Raw genomic sequence first — 12,238 nt, 5'->3', positions numbered from 1 at the left:
CTTTTGAGCAGGGCCTCACTCATCCCAACAGAACAAACCCTTCCCTCCCCTGTCTGCAACAGAAACCCCCACTCCGACATTGCCACTTTCATAAGAGTGACTGATTGGACCGATGGTGGAGCACATCTAGAATCTCTACTCCCCCAAGATGCAGTGAACACCAGGGACGGTTTGTGGGCCAACATCCACACACATCCATGAACACACATCCACACTCTCCTGAGAGAGACGGCTCAGACCTACAGTGAGCGCCACACATCTACCATCTCTATTCCCCAGGCTGCCATGTGCACCAGGGACTCATTTGGGACATATTTTCTGGGCCAAAATCCTTCTTTGTAACTGCACTCTGTTTGTAGAGGTTCTGTAAACTACCAAGGGCACTAATTGGAAAGTCACACCCTATAGCAGTCGCACCCTAAAGTTGGTGACATGGTTTAACTAAAAGGAGGTCTAGTAAGCCTGGGCAGCCCCATAACAAATCAGGGCTCGCCCATAAGTATTGAGATATCAATATGGGCCGGGCCCCACCCTAAAATAAAAAACACGATTTAACTTTGGGCACATGCAAAAGAAGTTGGGAGCCCTCAAGAGCCAATGTATAACTCAAACCCTAGTTGGTGACTGACCTGGGCTGTCGCTGAGGGGTCTGTCTCCGTGCTTCCTCCCCCAGGCGCCCCAGGGAAGGTGAGCGGGGAGGGCGGGGAGCCCCCTTCCCCATGGTCCTGACTGTTCCATTGGGGCTGGGCATCTGCTGCTGCTGGGGCCGGCGGGGGGAGAGGCTACGCAGGGGAGAGTGGCTCGGGGACGGCAGGGGTGACCGGTTGTTCACGTTCAGGTTGTTGTCGCTGTTGGAGCGCAAGAGCGTCGGCCGTGGTGCAGCGAGGGTGCTCCGTGGGGCTTGCTTGCGCCGGGCAGGTTGGGCCGGCGCCTCACGGAAAGGCACTAGAGGGAGGGAGGAATTAGACCAAGTTTCATTATGGTAGATTATTACGTCAGATTATTCATTGTTCCTTTGAAACTCAAATAGAAGCAGGTCAGTAAGCAGAATACTCCACACACACACACGCAGACGCACACACCTTCAATTAACAACCTTGAGGCATTAAGCATCTTGGGCCTCAATGAAGATGCAAGGAGAGCTCCAAACGCGCTGGGCCCACGGCCTCAGAACAGAGGACTCTATTTAACACCAGCTATAATAGGAGCCTTGGTGTAATTCCCCTGTGTTTGAAGCAGCGCACAGTGCACAGCTGAAGCATGATTAATGATGATGTTTATTTCTCCGCTGCCTTCTAAACACCAAGGAGGAAGAGGAGGCTTATATACAGCATCCACATGATTTAACCCTGCAAAGACAGGCCACTTAGTGAGAGAGAAGACACTGCTTTGTAAAACAGCCAAAATCACAGTACACCGTCCTAGGAAAAGGTTCATCTATTTAAAACATTTCCAAAAGACGTCTTACAAAAAAAGAAGTCTACGCATTCCCCCAGAGGAAGATTCAAATCCTGATTGCACAATGTAAAGCCGTGCCAGTGAACCTCCAAAACCCGGTGAGAATGATCCACAATAAAGTGTACGCCCGTGAGGCATAAAGAGAGGAAAGGTAAGGGAAAGGAAAAACGCCCAACCCACCACTACCTGAACAAGACAGATCCCACACCCTCTTCACCTCTCTCCCAATAACCGGTGATATCTGAATGGCCTATCATCAACGGAAGAGAGGCAAAGCGAATAAAGTTATGGCGATATGCTTGGATCTGCTTTACCAAAGTGACATATCCTAACAAATGCGTTCTCTGTGTGTCTGTATGACAGTTCAATTTAACTCCATCTCTTCTGCAAGAATGGTCCGATTACATTTACAATTCGCCTGTCGCAAAAAGTGTGTTCACTTTGCAGAGTCAGATATTGTGAGTTGTCGACATTGATCATCATTCGTCAAATCAACCTACAGTGCCAACAACCTAGGTTGCACTCTACAGCATATCCGGTAAACAGACATTACTTTCCCAGGCTGTGTTCTTTGAAAACCGTAGGGCCAAAATAGTTAGCATCCTCTTGAGACTTTTTGAAGCGGTTATGAAAGCAGACATCAATATTTATATTAGCAAAACAAGTTATACAACGGTGACTATTAGTGATTCAACAATTGCCTTAGTTAATGAACAGTTGCTATTAAACTACATGCCGATTTTTTGTTAAGCTAGAACTACCATATCAATTAAAAGGCATACCACAACGTACAGTCTAGAACTCATTTTCTCAGCTCCTGTATGCCACACAACTTTCAATCACAAACTCAAAACATTGAAAGCCATCAAAATCCTCCAAAATCAACTACAACAGCTCACCTTCTTTCTTCAAGGCATTCAGAAAAGACTTCATTTCCCCTCTTTTCCTTATTGCTTAAATATTCATGGAAATGTGGAGAAAGAGTGAATGTGAAATGTATCCGAGTTTTGTAGCGCGAAAAAGCAGCAGCGAATAGCTCCAGTGGTATAGCGAGTCACAAGGGGAGGGAGAGAGATTGACTGGGCAGGGAGGAAGGCAGGGACGGAGCCAGGCAGGCAGGCACGCTGGTGACAGAGAGAGCCCACCCCACATGATTCCGCTTGTCACTGACTATGAGGATGGGTGCACAATGCACCAGATCCACACATATCCCTTTCCCCCTCGCTCTCTCACACACATACACTCTCTCTTGCTCTCTCTCTCACACACACACACACACACACACACACACACACACACACATCTCTCTCTCTCTCTCTCTCTGACACATACACACTCACTCTCTCTCACAGACACACACTCACTCTCTCGCACAGACACACACTCACTCACTTTCTCACAGACACACTCTCACTTTCTCACAGACAAACTCTCGCTCTCTCTTTCAGACACACACTTCTCTCTCACAGACACACTCTCGCTCTCTCTCACAGACACACTATCGCTCTCTCTCACAGCTTCACCCAGGTTCACAGCACATAGACAAGCAGCACAGGATATCAGGCTGGACTCGAAGGAGCAAGAATATGTCCATTATTATAATCATCACGGATGGGGAGAATTAAACTAAACCACATCAACTATGATTATTATCATTAGCACTGCCAGCTGTATCAACTAGAGTGAGGGCTGTATTAACTAAAACTACTTCAATAACAAGTTAATGATTTTGCCATAGATGACAGAACAGGCACATTTTCAATATGTGACTGTCAAACATGGCGAAGAGATGCAATCGCTTGCAATCCCATAGCACCCAAATGAGACATGCAATGTTCAGTGGGAGATGGGATTTTAACCCTTGCTTTCGCGGGAACAGCTGTATTGGAAACAAACCCTTTGTGTTGCTAGGCAACCTTAGTGAGGAAGTCTAAATTTGTCACTTGCAAGTTGCTTGTTGGTTGTGAAAGGATCTGACTCCTTATGTATATTATGGTGTGGTTCCACAGCCCTTGCAACCAATCATTGACAGTACAATACACATTCCAAATCCAATGGGAATGTGATGGAAATTAAGAAATGTTCTGATATTATAAAATGTTATAATGTCAGACTCAGCACCTCTTCAGAATACCTTTGGGACTTTCATTGGGGAAACAACATAATGAATTCAGAGCCTGGCATTTGGAAATACTCCTACCATCAACATTGCTAAAAATGTATCTCAAACCATTGGTGTGGTCATTGGTTGCCTAGCTAAATAAATATATAGGAATCAGTCCATTTAATGCAACATTTTCACTTACTCTGATGGTTCAGGAAATGATAATGATGGCTCTATCCCGTGCCGGAAAATGTGCTGTCTATGACGGATTTCAAAGCATTATGACATCAAACCAGTTTCAAATCTAACATCTAAATGACTGTAGGCTATAGGGGAACTGTGGATGGGGGAATCCCTATGGATCACCTCTTCGCATCTACGGGATACGGATTGTAAGATACAGCGCCTTGCAAAAGTATTCACCCCCTTGACAACCCAACCTAGCCACACTGCTTCTTAACAGCGCGCATCCAACCCGGCAGCCAGCCGCACCAATGTGTCAGAGGAAACACCGTGCACCTGGCAACCTTGGTTAGCCCGGCCCGCCACAGGAGTCGCTGGTGTGCGATGAGACAAGGACATCCCTACCGACCAAGCCCTCCCTAACCCGGACGACGCTAGGCCAATTGTGGGCCGCCCCACGGACCTCCCAGTCAACGGACCTCTCTGATGGCACAGCTGGCACTGCAGTACAGCGCCCTTAACCACTGCGCCACCCGGGAGGCCCTGCGTGTATACAGTTGAAGTCAGAAGTTTATATATACTTAGGTTGGAGTGATTAAAACTCGTTTTTTCAACCACTCCACAAATTTCTTGTTAACCATAATTTTCTGGAATTCTCCAAGTTGGTTAAAGGCACAGTCAACCTAGTGTATGTAAACTTCTGACCCACTGGAATTGTGATACCGTGAATTATAAGTGAAATAATCTGTCTGTAAACAACTGTTGGAAAAAATACTTGTGTCATGGACATAGTGGATGTCCTAACCAACTTGCCAAAACTATAGTTTTGGAGAAATGTCCTCTGGTCTGATGAAACAAAAATAGAACTGTTTGGCCATAATGACCATCGTTATGTTAAGAGGAAAAAGGGGGACGCTTGTTAAGCCGAAGAACACCATCCCAACCGTGAAGCGCGGGGGTGGCAACATCATGTTGTGGGGGGTGCTTTGCTGCAGGAGGGACTGGTGCACATCACAAAATAGATGGCAACATGTGGAAGGGAAATTATGTGGATATATTGAAGCAACATCTTAAGAGAGTTAAAGCTTGGTCGCAAATGGGTCTTCCAAATGGACAATGACCCCAAGCATACTTCCAAAGTTGTGGCAAAATGGCTTAAGGACAACAAAGTCAAGGTATTGGAGTGGCCATCACAAAGCCCTGACATCATTCCTATAGAAAATGTGACTCAGTCAGGAGGAATGGGCCAAAATTCACCCAACTTATTGTGGGAAGCTTGTGGAAGGCTACTCAAAACGTTTCACCCAAATAAAACAATTAAAAGGCAATGCTACCAAATACTAATTGAGTGAATGTAAGCTTCTGACCCACTGGGAATGTGATGAAAGAAATAAAAGCTTAAATAAATCATTCTTTCTACTAATATTCTGACATTTCACATTTTTAAAATAAAGTGGTGTCCTAACGGACCAAAGACAGGGAATTCTTTTGAGGATTAAATGTCAGGAATTGTGAAAAACTGAGTTTAAATATATTTTGTAAAGGTGTATGTAAACTTCCGACTTCAACTGTATGTATGCACTGTAACGGTCGTCGGTGGAAAAAGGTGAGGACCAAAGTGCAGCGTGGTACTCGTTCATGTTATTTAATTCAACTGAACAACATCTATCAAAGAAACAAAAAAGCACAACCGAAACAGCTCCGTCAGGTGCAACACACACTAAACAGAAAGTATAATCACCCACAACTCAAGGGTGAAAACAGGCTGCCTAAGTATGGTTCTCAATCAGGGACAACGATTGACAGCTGCCTCTGATTGAGAACCATACCAGGCCAAACACAGAAATACCAAATCATAGAAAAGGGAACATAGACAACCCACCCAACTCACGCCCTGACCATACTAAAACAAGGACATAACAAAAGAACTAAGGTCAGAACATGACATCCAACCCCTTTGCTATGAAGCTCCTAAATAAGATCTGGTGGCACAAGTCACATAATTAGTTAAATAAAGTCCACCTGTGTGCAATCTATGTGTCACATGATCTGTCACATGATCTCAGTATATATACACCTGTTCTGAAAGGCCCCAGAGTCTGCAACACCACTAAGCAAGGTGTACCATCAAGCAAGCGGCAATATGAAGACCAAGGAGCTCTCCAAACAGGTCAGGGACAAAGTTGTGGAGAAGTACAGATCAGGGTTGGGTTCTAAAAGAATATTAGAAACTTTGAACATCCCACGGAGCACCATTAAATCCATTATTAAAAAATGGAAAGAATATGGCACCAGAACAAACCTGCCAAGAGAGGGCCAACAACCAAAACTCACGGACCAGGCAAGGAGGACATTAATCAGAGATGCAACAAAGAGACCAAAGATAACCCTGAAGGAGCTGAAAAGCTCCACAGCGGAGATTGGAGTATCTGTCCAAAGGACCAATTTAGGCCATACACTCCACAGAACTGGGCTTTACAGAAGAGTGGCCAGAAATATAAGAAGAATATTTGGTGTTCGCCAAAAGGCATGTGGGAGACTCCCCAAACATATGGAAGAAGGTACTCTGGTCAGGGACTAAAATTTAGCTTTTTGGCCATCAAGGAAAACTCTGTCTGGCACAAACCGAACACCGCTCATCACCCCGAGAACACCATCCAGCATGGTGGTGGCAGCATCATGCTGTGGGGATGTTTTTCATTGGCAGGGACTGGGAAACTGATCAGAATTGAAAGAATGATGGATGGCACTAAATACAGGGAAATTATTGAGGGAAACGTGTTTCAGTCTTCCAGAGATTTGAGACTGGGATGGAGGTTCACCTTCCAGCGGGACAATGAGCCTAAGCATACTGTTAAAGCAACACTCGAGTGGTTTAAGGGGAAACATTTAAATGTCTTGGAATGGCCTCGTCAAAACCCAGATCTCAATCCAATTGAGAATCTGTGGTATGACTTAAAGATTGCTGTACACCAGCCGAACCAATCCAACTTGAAGGAGCTGGAGCAGTTTTGCCTTGAAGAATGGACACAAATACCAGTGGCTAGATGTGCCAAGCTTATAGAGACATACCCCCAAGAGACTTGCAACTGTAATTTCTGCAAAAGGTGGCTCTACAAAGTATTGACTTTTTGGGGGGGTTAATGGTTATGTACGCTCAAGTTTTCCATTTTTTGTCTTAATTCTTGTTTATTTTACAATAAAAAATATTTTGCATCCTCAAAGTGGTTGGCATGTTGTATAAATCAAATGATACAAACACCCAAAAAATCCATTTGAATTCCAGGTTTAAAAGGCAACAAAATAGAAAAAATGCCAAGGAGGTAAATACTTTCACAAGCCACTGTAGCAACCTGACAACCACCAACCACCGCTCGTCTCTCCTAGGAATAACATTAACTCTTCAAAACCTAAACATTTGCATTAAAACATCAACCACTCAATCAATCAAACATAACACAAATTAATGAGCAGCTTGTGCTGGAATAGATCAATCGCAAAGAGTGTAAAATACTGAGGAACCATCTTGTTTGAGCATCACAAACCCTGAGTGGTGGATCCATAGAGATAGGAAATTAGATAGAACACTTCTGGCATCCTCATGAATCACCCCATAGATCAGTGATACAGTAGATCATACAATGACGCAAAGTGGTTAATTGTTCACAGGACATTGATGTAAACAACACGAATGAGTTAAAAATGTTTTAGGAAAACTAACCATCAATGCATAGATGTATACTATATACAGAGGCTACCTCCCTACCCATGAGTCTCCCATCATCATCATCGAGGAACCGACGATTCAGATCCCCTAAGCTTATTATCACATGGATCTGGGAACCATGGCAACCACTGGTATGTGACAATGATTTACATAGTTGAATGTTGAACAAGGCAGATACTATAGGTTTTCATGTCATGACTGTACGAAGAGGTGTCATGCCCATAAGGGCCACAAGGGCACATGCCCCCTCAGATGTCAATTTTTTAAATAAATTTAAAAAATTACAAAAATGCATTTTTAAGCTGACGTTTTATCATAATTATTTTTTAAAAGATGTGTAAGCTGTATTTTGCAGAGGGCGCACACTGACTGGAAAGAGTACCCCGCCTATTCGCCCTTCCAAGGTGCACCACAGAGCAAAGATATGTTAGGCAGGACTCTAGATACTACCTACACACTAACACATATTACACTGACTTCAACACACACACACACACACACACACACACACACACACACACACACACACACACACACACACACACAAACTTTCACACTCTCTTCACATACGCTCCTGCTACTCTGTTTATTATCTATCCTGATTACCTAGTCACTTTTACCCCTAACTACATGTACATACTACCTCAACTACCTCGTACCCCTGCACATTCACTCTGTACCGGTACTCCTGGTATATAGCCTCTTTAATGTTATTTTATTGTGTTACTATAGTTTTTGTATTTTTTTGCTATTTATTTTAATTTTAATTTGATCAAGCTATGTAGCATATTGATTCCTTCTTGATGAATAAATCAAATGCAAATGTTTTGTTGTTTCTCTGTAATACTAGCCACCTAGCAATTTTATGAAGTTGGATTTAGCTAGCCAGCTAGATATTTTCCAAATCTCCCGACCTCATGGCTAGCTACCAAGCCATTTCAGGCTATCAATCAAATTAGAGTAAGTTGTCAAACTATCTTAGCTGGCATGCCAACTGGCAAGGTTGCTAGACTTTAGAAAATACTAAAATTGCTTTAATTATTGTGTTACGATACTATATACCAGTGTGGCAGTTGTACTAAAATCCTAAAAGGCATAAAAGTTCATACCCTTTCCTGCAGTCAAATGACCAAATCGCCCTCTATTGGCCTCATGGGTGAAATGTTATTAATATTTTTCATAATTTTTAAATTTCTAAACTTTTTTAATTATTCCAAATATCCGTTTTTTCTATGCCAACTGATTTTGTTATATTTCAGACTTCTGTGTTGTATATAAAGTGTACTATTGGGATGCAAACATTTTATACATTTCAACTCTGTAGCTGACATGGTACAGGTGTCTTCTATTTTTAAGCTCATAATTGTGTGTGAGGTGTATAAGTTTGTTTAAGACTACTAAGAAACACTCTGTGTGACCCTAGTTTAGCCCACTCCAGTAATAGGTTAGAGAATCAATGTGCAACCCCCCCCCCCCCTCTCCATGGCCATATACTTCGTGCCCCATCTAAAATAATGGGTGCATGACGCCCCTGTCTGTAGGCATGCCGTTGTACTATATCGTGCAGAGTAGTTATAAATGTACTGAGGTCCACTGTTACAAAGACTTTTCAGTTTGACTGTTTCGATCAGAGAGAAGATGTTCAGCAATTTACAAAAGAAGGTTACAAAACATTAAGAAGCGATGACGGAATGGAAGACAGAGAGAACAAAAATACTCTTGGGAGGTTGAAAATGCATGACAAAATGAGTTAGTGCAAGTGTCAGTGCCTATTTGGAGAGGAAAAGGCAGAAATGCTCCGGCAATTGCACAGTAAGATTGCTGGCAGTAGCATTATGTTGACAGCATGCCAGAAGGCCGAGGAGAGTTCATAATGTCAAAACCCTGGCCTAAGGACATAGGAAAGACCTGACTCCAGCAGTTACAAAGTGACAAGCAAAGAAAGATTAGAGAGAATCCCCATCACCAGCACCTTAGGGCACCTGGCAGCTTCATTAAATAATACCCGCCAAACACCAGTCTCAACGTCAAAAGTGAAGAGGCGACTCCGGAATGCTGGCCTTCTAGGCAGAGTTGCACAGGAAAAGCCATATCTCAGACTGGCTAATTAAAAAAGAAAAGATTAAGATGGGCAAAAGAACACAGACACTAGACAGAGGAACTCTGCCTAGAAGGTCAGCCTCCCGGAGTTGCCTCTTCACTGTTGACATTGAGACTGGTGTTTTGCGGGCACTATTTAATGAAGCTGCCAGTTGAGGACTTGTGAGGTATTTGTTTCTCAAACTAGACACTAATGTACTTGTCCTCTTGCTCAGTTGTGCATCAGGCCTCCCACTCCTCTTTCACTTCTGGTTAGAGCCAGTCTGCGCTGTTCTGTGAAGGGAGTAGTAAACAGCGTTGTACGAGATCTTCGGTTTCTTGGCAAATTCTCGCATGGAATAGCCTTAATGTCTCAGAACAAGAATAGACTAACGAGTTTCAGAAGAAAGTTCATTGTTTCCGGCCATTTTGAGCCTGTAATCGAACCCACAAACGCTGATGCTCCAGATACTCAACTAGTCTAAAGAAGGCCAGTTTTATTGCTTCTTTAATCTGAACAACAGTTTTCAGCTGTGCTAACATAATTGCAAAAGGGTTTTCTAATGATCAATTAGCCTTTCAAAATGATGAACTTGGATTAGCTAACGTGCCATAACGTGCCATTATAACACAGGAGTGATGGTTGCCGATAATGGGCCTCTGTACGCCTATGGAGATATTCCATTACAAATCTGCCGTTTCTAGCTACAATGGTCAATATTACAATATTAATATTAAATATTAATGTTACAATATTAACAATGTCTACACTGTATTTCTGATCTATTTTATTTTATTTTAAAGGACAAAACAATGAGCTTTTCTTTCATAACACAGACATTTCTAAGTGACCCCAAACTTTTGAACGGTAGTGTACACTCTTAGAAAAAAGTGTTCAAAAAGGGTATCTTTGGCTGTCCCCGTAGGAGAACCCTTTTAGGTTCCAGGTAGAACTTGAGGGGTTTTTACATGGAACCAAAAATGGTTCTACCTGGAACAAAAAGGGTTCTACCTGGAACCAGATTGGGTTCTTCAATGGGTTCTCCTATGAGGACAGATGAAGAACCCTTTTAGATAGCACCTAAAAGGTCGTGTGAGGTCGTGTGAGGATAAGAGAGGATGGATGTGCCCTTTGTGAAGAATAGAGGGAGATTGTCCCATTCATATCACAGACAACCACTGGAACACTGTTCTTAGTTCTCAAAGGCATGCTGTCTCTTTAGGGGTATTCTATAGTGTACTACATACAGTACACATTATACAGCAAAGTAACCTATTATAAAGAGTACACTTTATACATGTGTGTGTTTGTGTGTTCATACATGTGTTCATGCGCACATGCGTGTGTGTATGTGTGCATGCAGGATGTGTGTGATGCGTGTGTGTGTGTGTTCTCATCCAAGTCGCTCTACTCTGCACTATGTAGGTCAGCTCCACTGTGTACTGTGGCTAAGTGTGGAAGTAGATGTGGGATTGGAGCAGAAGACAGACTGTCTATAGGTGAGAGGAACCACAGTGCAGGTCCATCAAACAGTAAACAGCAGGGCCCATTCAGAGAGGAAGATCTTTGGTCAACAACATACAACATTTATAAAGAAGCACATGAATTGGACATGACTTGAATCCCATTCAATACAACAGATTTGCTTGCAACCATTTCCTAGCCTGGTCAACCATACTGACTGCTGTGCTCAATGGTTTACCAGTCTCACCATTTCCTAGCCTGGTCAACCATACTGACTGCTGTGCTCAATGGTTTACCAGTCTCACCATTTCCTATATTAGAACAAGAACGTCTTTTCTTCTTCTCTTAAAATACACCCAGATTAGACACACATATAAGTGTTTAGTTCAGTAACTTACCAATATCAGTCTCTTTGTGATTCTTGATTAATTCTGCCAATTCAAAGTTCCCCGCGATGATGGCCACCTGGAACAGAATGATAGATTTGTCTTTTAGCATTTATCACAGTACCATTTTTAAATCAAACAAAATGGCTGACCTATGGTATTCATAATTCAAAATGCCTGACTACCTGCTCTGATGGCCTCCCACATGCGGCGCCTCAGTTATTTGCCCGAAAACAACTTAAACCCATTGTCGAAGGACTCACTTTTATGAAATGCAACCTGAAATGATTATAGCTACTAATAATAACACAACAAACAGCAGCCCGCTAAGAGTTGTACTGTCGTGGGTGGCGGACAGCCGAGCTACAGCCACAGTGGGTGAGTCAACACATATCCAGCCAGTAGACCCTGCCGGCTCAGGCCACCTTTAGCTCGTCTTACATAAGTCAGGTCAGTGGAGTAGGAGAAACGACTTGAGGCTCTGGCTGCATCAAAGCAGGTCGACCATAGTTTTAGTCGCTGGAGACAAAGTCCATACAAAGTCTCCACCTCAATCATACAGTACCTCTCATGAACATCCAGCAAGTTCAGTCCCGGAAAAGAACAACCGAAATCACAACTTGAATCGCTACTTATCATGGAAATAAACGGAATAAACTCATCCCTCCGTTGCAAATATGAAATTGCCTCCGTATTGAAAAACAAATAGCATTTTTCCATGAATGATGCATAAGTGAAAATTAGCCCAAAGTATACGTCCATTTTCAATAGCACAGCTGAAATGAGTGCAATGAACCTATCAATGGAATACAGCAATGACCTTACGGTAGCTACTG

The 12,238-nt window shown here is 43.0% G+C and overlaps 1 protein-coding gene across 1 annotated transcript in view; it reads right to left on the bottom strand.

Annotated features, from left to right (window-relative positions):
* Positions 1 to 12,238, bottom strand: part of shank2b (SH3 and multiple ankyrin repeat domains 2b) — a 144,625-nt gene that overhangs the window by 110,666 nt on the left and 21,721 nt on the right. Inside the window, 2 exon segments of the mRNA XM_065009875.1 lie at positions 630 to 945; positions 11,415 to 11,481. Coding sequence (XP_064865947.1) covers positions 630 to 945; positions 11,415 to 11,481 — 383 coding nt within the window.

Source organism: Oncorhynchus nerka, linkage group LG25, assembly GCF_034236695.1.
Source record: "Oncorhynchus nerka isolate Pitt River linkage group LG25, Oner_Uvic_2.0, whole genome shotgun sequence".
Classification (NCBI taxonomy): domain Eukaryota; kingdom Metazoa; phylum Chordata; class Actinopteri; order Salmoniformes; family Salmonidae; genus Oncorhynchus; species Oncorhynchus nerka.
The sequence above is the reverse complement of the archived record's forward strand: the minus strand, read 5'-3'. Positions and strand labels throughout refer to the sequence as shown.